Genomic DNA, 12,124 nt, shown 5'->3' with positions numbered 1-12,124 from the left:
TGTTATAGGGCGATGGGGGAGGCACGTTTGGTTCCCTTGGGAGATTTTTAGGGATTCAGAGGGGAAGGCAGGGAGCAGTGCTGCCAGGTTGGTGGCTGTGTCCCCCCTGGCCTGCACCAGCCCTGGGCTCGACACCCAGGGCTCAGCTGGTGCCTGCCTGGGGGTTCTGCAAGGTCACAACTGGGGGCTGAGTTTGGGGGCAAAGTCCAGAGGGAGAGTCAGGGCTGGGGCTGCCTCCATGTGTGGGCCCTTCTGGGGTCACGCCCGGGCTCTGGGCGGGTGCGTTGCCCTTCAGGGACCCAAACAGCCCCACCCCACCCCTTCACCAAGCGTGGGAGGTGCTGATTGTTTCCTGTAGCTCCATCCCTTCCTGCCACATCCCTTCCCTGGCTTTGCTCCTCGTGTCATCACCGAGTCTTGGGCTCATCCTCGTGAGTGCAGACTGTGTCCCCTGCAGCCACCCCGGGCTCTCTGGAGGGCCCTGGAGCCTGGAGGAGGCTGAGGAGCTGCACTGCCCCAGCCTGGGAGAGAGCTCCGTGCTGCCCCTGTGCCCTCTGCCTCAAACATCGACTCCCAGCTCTGAGCTGAGACGGGCGAGTTCAAAACAGCCCCAGAACCAGAGGCGTTTAATCACCGGCTTGATCTGAAAAACATTTTTCCTTTTGAAAAGTCGAAAGCCAAGAAGGAACAGTCACAACACCAGAGACTTCCAAGAGCGCCCTGGAGGGGAGACGCTACAGCTTGGCCGGTTTCCTGAGCGCCCACCAGCAGCAGCGGCCCAGGTGGGCGAGGAAGAAGATGCCGGCGATGACCCCGAAGCCGATGCCCACGGCCCTCATGACGAAGATGGACTCGGGGTCGGCGGGGCCGCGCCGCCGCTGGACCGGGAAGGTGACGCTGAGGCGGAACCCCGCCACCATCTGGCCGTCCCTCCAGCAGAAGTAGGTGCCCCTGTCTCTCCTGCGCACCCGCAGGATGTGCAGGTGGTTCCCGTGGTCGATGAAGACCCTCATGCCCTTCCCGACCCCCACGAGGTACTGGGAGCGGTAGAGCCGGAGCGAGTCCTTGTCCCAGCCCACGGTGTGCTCCGGGCGGGCCCCCGGGCACGCGATCACCAGGTCCGTGCGGGAGGGCTGGCTGTGGTACTGGATGGGCACGCGGGGCACGTCGGGCTTCTCCCCGAACTTGTAGACGATGTTGGAGATGGACTGGACGCCCTCCTCGGGCTCCTCCCTGGGCGGGCAGGGCGCCAGGCAGCTCCTCACGGCCACCTCGGGGCTGCGGAGGTGCAGGAGGGGCGGAAAGCCCGCGGGCACGGCCCGGGAGCCGCAGGACGTGACGTTGGGCAGCGAGGTGCGGTAGCGGGGGCTGAGCTGGGCGCTCTGCACGTAGCACAGCCCCACGCGCCGCTGCTCCCCCCGCACCCCGCAGCGGTCGCAGCCGCTCCAGTCCCAGAAGGTGGTGAAGAGGCTGAACTGCTCGGCCGCGTAGTCGTCCCGCACGTGCTGGCCGCCGTCCAGGAAGGCCACAGCGATGCGCTCCGTGGGCTGCACGTCCACGTCGTAGCCGTAGAAGAAGTGCCCTTCCTTGGAGCCGCACAGGTAGTGCCCCGAGTCCCTGCCCTGCGCCCGGAACACGATGAGGCTGAACATGCGGATGCTGAAGCGCTTCAGGAGGTCGCTGCCCGCGCGCACGTGGCTCGAGTCCAGCACCACGGTGCCGTTGAAGTCCGTCAGCACCGCGGTCTCGTGGCCGCGCAGGTTCTTCTGGAAGTACCAGACGACGGAGGAGACCTCCTCGGGCTTGCACTTGCAGGGCAGCTCGAAGGTCATGTCCGCCAAGTAGGCGACGTTCTCGAAGGTCAGGAAGGCGGGGCACGCCGTCTTCTTGAACACGTCCCCTTTCTTCTCGATGGCAAAGGCCTGCAGGGCACCCACCAGGCAGAGGAGGACGGTGGCTCCCAGCAGGCTCGGCCCCATCGCTCTGGGGCGGCTCTGCCCCGGCAGAACTCACCCAGCACAGCCAGGGATGTGCTGGGAGCCACCCCCGTGCCCTGGGACAGCCTGGCCTCTGTGACACCCGCTCTGGAACATTCCTGCCCTCAGCAGCTCTGGAGCCCTGTCACCCGTGTCCCTGGACACGGTGGAGCTGTGACAGGAACAATGGAACTGCCGCCATCTTATGGAATCACGGGGGCACGGAATGGCTTGGGTTGGACGGGACCCTAAAGATGACCTCACCCCAACCCCCAGAGTAGAGGAGGACCATCCCCTCCCTCACCCCCCTGGCCACCCCTCCTCTGATGCACACCAGGGATGCACTCTGCCTTCAGTGCTGCCAGCGCTCACTGCTGGCTCCTGTCCAGCGTTTCCTCCAGCAAAGCCCCCAAAGTCATTCTCTGCAGGGCTGCTCTCAGCCTTCCTCCCAGTCTGTGCTGATGCCTGGGATTGCCCCAGCCCAGGTGCAGCCCCCTCCACTTGGCCTTGGTGAACTTGGTCAAGTTCTTGTTGTCCCGCTTCCCAAGCTTTTCCAGGTCAGCCTGGATGTCCCCATCCTTCAGTCGTGTCACCTGCCAGCGTGCTGAGAGTGGGCTCCCCCCGACTGCCTGTGCCGGTGATGAAGAGGCTGAAGAGCCCTGGTCCCAAGGCAGACCCTGAGGGATCTCCCTTGTCACAAGCGTCCCCAGGACACGGAGCCACCGCCCACAACTCCCTGGCTCAACTGTCCAGCCAATTCCTGGATGTCTGGGCAGGTGACGGACACCGGGACACATCAGGGAGGCCCCAGACTATGGGGTGCACAGGCTGGGAGGGGATGGAAGCCTCCCCTATGGCCCTGTACTCCCTCCGTGGGCCCCCAAAGCCGCTCTCGGAGGGCTCTGCACGCCCTTTATGCCATCAAAGCCCCTCTCACAGGGCCCTGCACCCTCTCTGTGCCCTCCTCACCCCTCACGCACACACTTCAGGCACTCACAGACGGTCACTCTCCCTCACCGTGCCCCTCCCCGGCCCCCGTTCCCTCAGACACTGAGACCCTCCCCACCTTCCCGCCGCCGCTTTTAAATCAGCCGCGAGGCCCCGCCCGGCGCTCTGATTGGTCCCGCTCCGCCTCCCGACTCCCCATTGGCCGCGTCCCGCGCGACCCGCGCGGTGCCTCATGGGAGCTGCAGTGCCGCGGCCCGCGCGAGGCACCACGGGAGCTGTAGTTCAGAGCCCTCTGCGCCCCCTGCTGGCCGCTCCCGGCACTGCGGTGGGTCAGGGCCACGGGGGGCCGGGGGGTCCCGGGGGAATCTGGGGGGGCCTGGAGGGTCCCGGGACCCCCGCGCTGGGGCTGTGGCCCTTCTGCTCGGGGCTGCGGCCACAGCCCGGCCCCACCGCTGCCTCCACGCCTGCAGGTGGGATTGGTGCTGGGGAACAGCGCCCAGACCTGTCAGGGTTTGGGGCGCACACACACACCTGGGACACACACACACACGCACACACCTGGGGGACACGCACACACACCTGGGGACACACACACACACACACCCCCCTGGGGGACACCCGCCCCCGTGTCCTCAGGGCTCCCATCCTCTGACCGCACCCCGGCCACCCCGGATGCGGCCGCTGGCCCCGGGCACCCGCTGTCACCTCTAATTGGGTCACATCCTGCCCACGCCGAGGCAGCGGGACCGGCGCGTGTGCCCGAGGGTCCCGGTGCCTCTGTGTGGCCAGACCGTGTCCCCCCCCACCCCCACAGTGGCAATGCTGTGTCCCCTCCATGAGGCCACCCAGCCTCTGGGGACAGGGACGTGGCGGTGGTGGCACCCCCAGTGTCCCCAGCAGAGGTGGCAGAGGGCCCACGAGCACTTGGAGCCAGGAAACCCCTCCTGGCTGGGCTTGGATGAGCCAAGCAGGGCCTGGGTAGGGTGGTGGTGGCAGAAGGACCCCTTTCCCATGGGGGGGGACACTGGGGACACAGACAGCAGACGGGGAGAGGTCACAGCTCTGCTTTACCATGTTGACACCCCGGAGGGGGCAGGCCGGCGGCTCCCCCCGCCCCCCAGCGCAGCCCCCCAGCCCGAGGCCGTGCGGGCACTGCACGTCTGTGCATCGGGACCCCCCGCCAGACCCCCGGCACCGCCCCGGGGAGGGGGGAACAGCAGGGACGGGGCACCGGGGGACGAGGGGGGGCTCAGCCGGGCGGAGGGGTTGCAGTGGGGCAGCGCAGGGGGTCCCCCAGCCTTTTTTCCTCCCCCCAAAACCCTCTGCAGCCCCAAGCCCTCAGTTGGCAGCCGTGGGGTAAGGTAACGGGAAAACGGGGCTTTGGGGCATCGTGGGAAGCCGAGAGCACCGGGCAGGGGGGACCCCCGGGCTGGACCATGGCAGGGGGATGCTGGGGGGCTGGGCGGGAGCGAGGGGAGGCCGTGGGGACTGTGGAGCAGCAGGGAACTGAACCACGGCACAGGGACGCCGTGGGGATGAGGAGTCGGGGGTGCCGTGGGGCTGAACCGCGGCACGGGGATGCCGTGGGGCTGGGGGGTCAGGGGGGCTCCAGGGGTGATGCTGTGGGGCTGGGGGGGCCAGGGGGGCTCCGGGGGCGATGCTGTGGGGCTGGGGGGTCAGGGGGGTTGCCGGGGGCGATGCCGTGGGTCCAGGCTCAGTCCGAGTAGATGATGAAGCCAGAGAAGGTGCTGTACTTGTTGTTGTTGCCGCCGTGGGCTTTGCCCCCGTCCAGCTTGATGAACACCTCGTCCCCCGCGTCCAGGTGCAGGATGACGCTGTTACTCGCGTAGTCGTAGTTCTGGTCGGCGTCCTGCGCGATGGCGCTGGCCCGGACCTGCCCAGGGGACACCGCGGGACCGGCTCAGGACACGCCCCGGCCCGCGGGACATCCCCAGTCCCACCTCACTCTCAGCCCTGGGTCCCGACCCGTGGGTGAACAGTTCCCGCATGGACGAGGCTGCTCCGGGCATCCCCCAGAGCCTCTCTATGAGCCGGCGGGCACAGATAAGGGGCCGCGGCTCTGGGTGTGGGACCGTGGCACGGACGTGGTGCTGTGGCACTTGGATTGGGATGCAGGACCACAGCTCTGCGTTCTGATGTGGGACCACAGCTCCGACATGGGATCCCGGATCCGGGTTGGGATGCAGGACCATGGATCACACATGGGACCAGGGCCCACAGACAGGACCTCAGCTCAGGGACAGGCCCCAGATCCAGAGTCAGATGTGGGACCACATTTAGGACACAGGACCCCAGCTCCCAGCTCAGATGTGGGACCACAGCTCCAACGTGGAACCCAGATCCAGGTTTGGATGAAGGACCCCAGCTCAGACACAGGACTCTGGCTTGGGATTTGGATGCAGGACCATGGCTCAGACACGGCCCCCATCTCTGGATTAGGACACAGGGCCGTGCCTGAGACACAGGACCCATCTCCCGGCCCAGCCCCAAACCAACCCCCTGAATCCCGCACATCCCCCAGCGCTTCCCAGCAGCTGCACAAGGACCACGAGCGTGTGGAAGGGCCGAGCTGAAATCTCCCCCCGCTTTCCTCCCTCCCACGGACCCCAACCCGCTGCGGGGCGGGATGCTCCCCCCACAGAGCTTTCCTGGGAGCCGGGAGGTGCCGGGATGTGCCGGCAGAGCCGGAGGAGCCGTCACCGCCTGGGGAAGCGGCTCCGCGGCTGGACCCGCTGCCGCTGCAGAATTCTTTGGGTAATCAAATCTCCGCCGGCGCCTCGCGGGGAGATCGCGGCGCTGGGTGACAGTGACAAGGCGGCTGGTGAAATCCCCAGCGAAATGCAGAAGCGCTGCGCCGGGAGAAGGTGCCGCTAATTACGACCGACCAGAATCGGCTCTTAATTGGCTCGCGCCGGGCGGGCAGGCAGGCACCGGGTTCCGGGAGCAGCGGGAACGGGAGGGCTGTGCCCACGGAGTCCTGTCCTTTGCCCCCCCCCCAAGGACGGGGGTACCGGGGTCTGCTGCTCCTCGGGGATGCAGCCGCACCTCCCCGAGCCCTCGGGCAGCGCTGGGGTGGTCAGATGCTGTTAACTCTGGAACCTACTGATGGCCCGGCTGGGGATCCCACAGGGTTTGCTCTCACCCCACCCAGCCTCGTGCCACCACCGGGACTGTCACCCTGTGTCTGCCCCGCCACCACGAGTGTCCCCATCCCCGGGGAATCTCCGTCGGTCACAGCACCGCAATCTCCAGGGGACTCTGCCTCTCCCAGGGAAGAGGAGAGGGGGAAGAAGCAGGGGAACCAGGAAAAGCCGGGTTTGGTGCCGGGTTCTTGCCACGGTCCCCCCCGCCCGTGGCAGCCGGAGCCGCCCGGTGCCATCCGTCTTCCCTCGTTAAGGAGCCGCCCCGTCACCGCTCGCCTGCCAGCCCTTCCCTAACCAGGCAAGATAAATGGCAGCGCTGGGCCCGGGCTGAGCCGCTCCCGGCACCGCGTTGGCACAGGAGGGGGGGTTGCCATCCCCCCGCCCCCGATGGCCTCACCCCCCTCGTCCTGCTCCGTGCCTCAGTTTCCCCGTGGCTGTGCCACGGGGTGGGAGCCACAGGGGTGACACAGCCCCGGCCCCGACTGTGCTGTGCCCGCTCCTCCTCACCCCAGTGACAGCACTGGGGGTGTCCCCGGCCCTGGGGACACTCTGGGGTGGTCCCCGAGGGGGTGGGCTGTACCCAAGGGTTTTCAGGGGGCGATGGGGGGGCAGTGGGGCGCTCCCATGTCTAGGCCGAGCCACTCCCAGTGACACTTGGGGCCTGGGGCACGCCGTGTGCCCCACGAGCCGTGGCCACCATGGCCCAGGACCCCCAAGGTGTGGCAGCAGGTGCCCCCCCAGGGCCCCAAGTTCAGTGGCAGCTGCTCCCCAGGGTCCCCAGGCACGGTCCTGAGGGCCCTCCAGGACCCCCAGACACAGTGGTGGGTGCCCTCCCAGCACCCCTGAGAGCAGCAGTGGGTGCTCCCCCTCCAGACCCTCTGGGCAGGGCAGCGGGTGCCCCTCAGGACCCTTGGGTGCAGCAGTGGGTGCCCCCCTGGCCCCCCAGGCAGGGCAGTGGCTGCCCCCAGATTGTCCTGTGTGCCCTTGGGGACTGTCCCCACTGGGGTCCCCCGGGGCTGTGACCCTCCCTGAGCCATGGGCGGCCCTCACCCCATCACGGGGACCATGGGGACCCCAAAGCCACCCGGTGTCACCCCCCTATCCATCCATCTGTCAGTCCATCCACGTCCTTCCTCCCGCTGCCCCTTCGCCTCAGCTACGGGCTAATACAAATAATAATTAATGCTAATTAACCACCAGCAGCAGCTCCCCTGGCTCTCATTAACTCCAGCCCTGGCACCAGGGTGATGGGCTGCCCCCAAACCGGCAGCATCCAGAGGAAATTTGGGGGTCAGAGGGGGCCCCCCAAGTCCTGATTCCCCCAAAGGTGCTGGATCAACGCTCATCCGCCAGGCTCCCCCCAGCCTGCCGGGGACAGGGATGTTTTGGCAACAAACCCCTAATTAACCCCATTTTTTAAATTATTCGGGGCATTTTTTGGGGGAACTTTGCCACAGATATCGGCACGGCGATGCCCTGTCAGTGATTACCAAGCGGTTAATTAAGCTGCATCACCCGCCCGAGCGCAGCTCCTCTCGACCAGGGGCTCCACAGCTCCCGGACATTTATCCGAGAACATCGGTACCCCCCAGAGCTGGGGGGCTGCGGAGGTTTGGGGTGGCCCCCCAATATGTTCTGGGGGGAGGTAAAAGGGTCGAGGTGAGCTTTTGGGGTGCTCAGTCCTGAGTTACACGGATGCTGCCTGGCAGGAAGAGCCAGCAGTGCCAAGCGGCGCTGGGACACCCTAAAATTTGGGGCTGGAGGGTGAGAGAAGAGAAAAAAAATCCCGATAGAAGGAAATTTGAGCTGTTTGGATGGAGAAAAGCTGCTGAGCAGCTCCTGCTCCCGCTCGGAAGGGCTCGGAGCCGAGGGGTGAAGCTCAGTGGCTGTGACAAGGCGCCTGCCTGCCCCCACCCCCCGGGGTGCTTTTTGGGGTGAAAACTCAGTTTTGGGTTAATTCGGGGGCCCAGATGCTCGGGACAAGGATGCACCGCAGGGGGTGATGCGGGGGGAGGCGATGGGAAGCGGGAGCGGGGTGGGACGGGATGGATCCCGGCGAGGACGCCGGGCTGCGGTGACATCCAGGGAATGGAGCCCTGGTGACAGCTCGGGGGTCACTGCCACGTCTTGTCCCTCGAGTCGTGGCCGGGGGGGTGGGGGAGGGGGGAAGGGGGGACCATGGCATGGGAAAAGAGCACCTGAAAACCGCGGGGGGAGCAAGGCTGAGTCTCGGGATTGGGGGGTTCAGCTGGATGGGGTCGGGGGGATGCGGGAGAGGGGAGGGGGAAGGAAGGATGTGTGTCCTCCCTCGGTGTCCCCACACAGCCCGGCCAGGGGTGGGGACATCTCCCCTGGTACAGCAACTGCAGAACCAGCTCTGGGCTGGGGGTGCAGCCCCCCCAAAAGCGGGGCCGGCGCTGCCCCCCTCGAGGCCACCGCAGACACTGTCCCTGTCCCCTTCCCCAGGACCCCAGCGGGGACAATGGCACGGCCGGGGGGGGGGGGTGGGCAGGGCACCCCAGGGATGCTGGGGGGGTGTCCTGAGGCACCCCAAGGCACAGCAGGACACATCTCCAGGGCCAAGGAAAGGACTGAGGGGACCCCTTGGGGACATGTCAGGGCGGGTGGTGACTGTCCCCAGCGCTGGGACAAGGGATGGGGCACTCGGGGGAGCGTTTTTGGGGATGGGAGGGGGTTGGGTTACCCGGAGCACATCCCTGTCCCTGGGAGAAGGATGGGGCACCCCAGGGGTGCTCCTTTGGGGCAGAGAGCAGAACAGGGCACCCCGGGGGGGGGGCACCCAGAGCCTGTCACTGGGAGAAGGATGGAACATCCCGAGGGAGCATCTCCGGGGCTGGGAGAGGGATGGAGCACGCTGAGGATGCAGCTCCAGGGCTGGGAGTAGGACAGGGTGCACCCAGAGTCCTCCATGTCCCCGGGAGAAGGACAGGGCACCCCAGGGGTTACGTATCCACGGGCAGGAGATGGATGTGGCACCCCGGAGACGCACCCAGAGCCACCAGGAGAGGGACTGAGCACCCCAGGGGCACATCCCTGGAAAAGGACAGGGCATTCCAGGGTGCAGCCAGAGCCCACCTTCACCCCTGGGGCAAGGATGAAGCACCCCAGGGGTGCATGTCTGCGGCTGGGAGAAGGCTGTGGCCCCCCCAGGGATGCACCCAGAGCCCATCATTGCCACTGGGAGGAGGATGTGACACCCTGGGGAGGCATTCCCGGGGCTGGGAAAAGGATGAGGCCCCCTGGGAAGCGCACAGAGCCCATCATCAGCACAAGGGAGAAGGATGTGGCACCCTGAGGGTTCGTCCCTGGGGCCAGGAGAAGGATGGAGCACCCACTGGGTGCATCCCTGGGGTCGGGAAAAGAATGAGGCCCCCCGGGAAAGCACCCAGAGTCCACCATCAGCACAAGGGAGAAGGATGTGGCACCCTTGGAGGCGCATCCCTGGGGCCAGGAGGAGGATGGAGCACCCAGAGGGTGCATCGCTGGGGCCGGGAAAAGGAAGGGGCACCCCGAGGAAGAACCCAGAGCCCTTCTCCGGTGCTTACGGGGGCAGCACCGCTCCCGTGGCCGCGCGGGGAGCCGGGATGGGCAGCCCTTACCTGCCCGTTCTTGCAGAGGTCTGCCCACATGCTGGTGCCGTCGCCGCCGCGCATGAGGACGTGGTAGGTGAAGAAGTAGGTGCCGGGGATGGCGCAGGTGAACTTGCCCGAGGCGCCGTCGTAGCTGTTGCCCAGGTTGGTGACCACGTCGTCGAACTTGAGCACCTCGTAGCCTTCGTGGGGGTTCTTGAGCCCGGCGTAGAAGGCGACCCTGGGCACGGTGCTGTAGGTGGCCGCGCTCACCGCGCCCGTAGCCCCCGGCCCCGGCAATCCCGGCGGTCCCGGTCTTCCCGCTTCCCCCCGCGCCCCCACCGGCCCCGGCGGCCCCGGTTCTCCGGGCGGTCCCGGCGGTCCCGGTTTGCCCGGTCTGCCCGGTTTTCCTTGCGGACCTTGCACCAGCGTGGAGGGCGGCGGGAGGGGGCCGCGCTCGGCGGGTTGCGGGGGGGCGGCGGGGCCGTAGGGCTCGCAGACCATCCGGCAGGTGCCCAGCATCTCGTAGCGGCCGTCGGCCCCGGCGGAGCTCACCAGCACCGGGATGAGCACCACCAGCACCAGCACCATCACCACCCCCGCCGCGGCCGCCAGCAAAGTTTTGCGGCCCAGGCTGAGCCGCCGCCCGGCCGGGGCGCGCTGGCGCCCGGGGGAGGGAATGGTGCCGGCGGGGGGGAGCAGGGCGGCGGCGGCGGGGGGGGCTCGGGGCGGCGGCGGCGGCTCCGTGAGCTCCGCTGGCTCCGGTGCGCCCCGAGCCGCTCGGGACACGCCCACCCCGCTCGGGACACGCCCACCCGGCCACGGGCACGCCCACGGGCACGCCCATCCATCCTCAGACGCCGCCGTGGTCGGTGATAACCACGCCCTGGACACGCCCCTGCCACGCCCACCCGCGACCACCGATGATCCGTGGGAAGGGAAACTGAGGCAGGGGGGTGGATGGACCCCGGGTGCCACCCTGACGCCCCCACCAAGAGCTTGGGACCCCTCCATCACCCTGGGCCACGCCCTGTCCCCACGCTATGCCACCCCCAGCCCCGAACATCCCGCGAGCTGGGGACATCCCTGGGACCCGTCACCTCACCATAATCCTAACCTTAAGCATAACCCTAACCCCGCTAGGGGACACCTACGCGGGATGGTCCCCACGGCACAGCCAGGGCCCGTCCCACCTCTTTGCCTCAGTTTCCCCTCCCTCCGCGCTCTGGAGGAGCCCCACACTTTGGGACAGCCCAGGTGACCCCCACGTGGCCAGAGCATCCATCGCGGTCACCCGCGGGGTCCGTGGGCTGGGGTGTCACCGCTGGTGGCACAGGCCACGGTGACAGCGGGGCAGCCGCGGGTGCCACCGCGGGGGTGGCCGGGCAGCCCGGGGGGCTGAGCCCCGGCGGGCTCATGACATGGGGACACGCTGCTGCGCCCGCTCCGTCGCCTGCCATTTCCATCAGCCTCGGTGGGGACAGCGGGACGCGATGGCAAGTGACAGGCGCCGCCAGCGCCGGGGGTGAGCGAAGGACGCAGGGAAGGCGGGGGGGACACGGACACACGGGCGGAGAGCAGCCCGGGGGCCACTCCCAGTGCCGCCCGCTGTGGCCCCGGGCGACAACACCGAGGTGGCATCAACCCTAATGGCACCTATGAGGTCCATGGGGTCATCACCCCCCCCACACAAAAAAAAACCACATTGGGGGTGCATCCCCTCTTCCAATGCCACACCTGTGCAATGTCCCCAAACCCCGGGGGACACACGGGGGACAGGCACCCCCACCCCCCTAAAAGAGGAGGAGACCAAGGGGACGTTCGGCAGCCATCGATCGCCCCCGCGTGTCCCCGGGCTCCCGCAGAGGCTTTAATCAGCGAGCACAAATCAATTAGCTGCCTTTAAGGAGGCAATTATTCCTGGGGGCATAACCAGACGGGTGGGGGGGGAGTATTTGGGGAGAGGGGCACTGCCAGCACAGTGTCCCCCCCCTCAAAGCTGTCACCATCATGTCACCAGCTGCTTTCCTGGTTCTGTTCTCCATCGTTATCATAGCCCCCCCCCCATCCCCCCGCTCCTCGTTATCTTTCTTTTTAACAAGCGCCTAAAAATACGCCGCGGCGAGGTCACGGGCTGCGTGAGTCACCGCCGGCGCGGGGACGGGGTGGCCCGGGTGGGCAGGGGGCTCTGCGTGGGGACGGGGTGGCCGCGACGGGGACACGGGGGGTGGGACAGACATACCCTGGTTGCATCAGGCCACTCGTCTCACCTGGAGGGTCACGGGACATCCCCGGTCTCGGCCACTGCATCCTCACGGTGGGGACACGGCCCCAGGTCACCTCATCGCTGCGGTACATTGGGTGGCACGGCCACCACCCCAGGCCACCTCATCACCCTGGGCAACCCCGTCCGCCTGGCACGGCCACCACCCCGGGCCAGCACGTC

General features: G+C 67.5%; 2 protein-coding genes across 6 annotated transcripts; both read right to left on the bottom strand.

Annotated features, from left to right (window-relative positions):
* Positions 1-704: 704 nt before the first annotated feature.
* FAM187A (family with sequence similarity 187 member A) lies at positions 705-2,601 on the bottom strand. 2 transcript variants are annotated; one of them, XM_027909169.1, is made up of 2 exons: positions 1,167-2,601; positions 705-1,133 (listed from the first exon to the last, which is right to left on the bottom strand). In XM_027909169.1, the coding sequence occupies exons 1-2, from the start codon at positions 1,977-1,979 to the stop codon at positions 735-737; spliced, it is 1,212 nt and encodes a 403-aa protein (XP_027764970.1). In that variant the 5' UTR covers positions 1,980-2,601; the 3' UTR covers positions 705-734. The 2 variants fall into 2 exon arrangements, with proteins under 2 accessions (XP_027764970.1, XP_027764969.1); XM_027909168.1 differs by having other exon boundaries at positions 705-2,601.
* A 1,369-nt stretch (positions 2,602-3,970) lies between these two features.
* C1QL1 (complement C1q like 1) lies at positions 3,971-10,459 on the bottom strand. 4 transcript variants are annotated; one of them, XR_003574021.1, is made up of 3 exons: positions 9,709-10,441; positions 4,572-4,818; positions 3,971-4,530 (listed from the first exon to the last, which is right to left on the bottom strand). XR_003574021.1 is itself a non-coding variant. In XM_027909175.1 (2 exons), the coding sequence occupies exons 1-2, from the start codon at positions 10,267-10,269 to the stop codon at positions 4,639-4,641; spliced, it is 741 nt and encodes a 246-aa protein (XP_027764976.1). In that variant the 5' UTR covers positions 10,270-10,440; the 3' UTR covers positions 4,542-4,638. The 4 variants fall into 4 exon arrangements, 3 of the variants coding, with proteins under 3 accessions (XP_027764976.1, XP_027764977.1, XP_027764978.1); XM_027909175.1 differs by lacking the exon at positions 3,971-4,530 and having other exon boundaries at positions 4,542-4,818; positions 9,709-10,440; XM_027909176.1 differs by lacking the exons at positions 3,971-4,530; positions 4,572-4,818 and adding an exon at positions 5,589-8,286 and having other exon boundaries at positions 9,709-10,459.
* Between the last annotated feature and the right edge of the window lie 1,665 nt (positions 10,460-12,124).

This window comes from Empidonax traillii, unplaced genomic scaffold (assembly GCF_003031625.1).
Source record: "Empidonax traillii isolate 1590-97213 ecotype Southwest subspecies unplaced genomic scaffold, ASM303162v1 scaffold1972:size51909, whole genome shotgun sequence".
Lineage (NCBI taxonomy): Eukaryota > Metazoa > Chordata > Aves > Passeriformes > Tyrannidae > Empidonax > Empidonax traillii.
The sequence above is the reverse complement of the archived record's forward strand: the minus strand, read 5'-3'. Positions and strand labels throughout refer to the sequence as shown.

Excerpts from the sequence above, each read along its gene's own strand:
- C1QL1 (XM_027909175.1), bottom strand. The coding sequence starts at position 10,269 with ATGGTGCTGGTGCTGGTGGTGCTCATCCCGGTGCTGGTGAGCTCCGCC. Across the intron at positions 4,819-9,708 it reads ACCTCTGCAAGAACGGGCAG|GTCCGGGCCAGCGCCATCGC; the intron begins GTAAGGGCTGCC and ends TCCCCTGGGCAG.
- FAM187A (XM_027909168.1), bottom strand. The coding sequence starts at position 1,979 with ATGGGGCCGAGCCTGCTGGGAGCCACCGTCCTCCTCTGCCTGGTGGGT.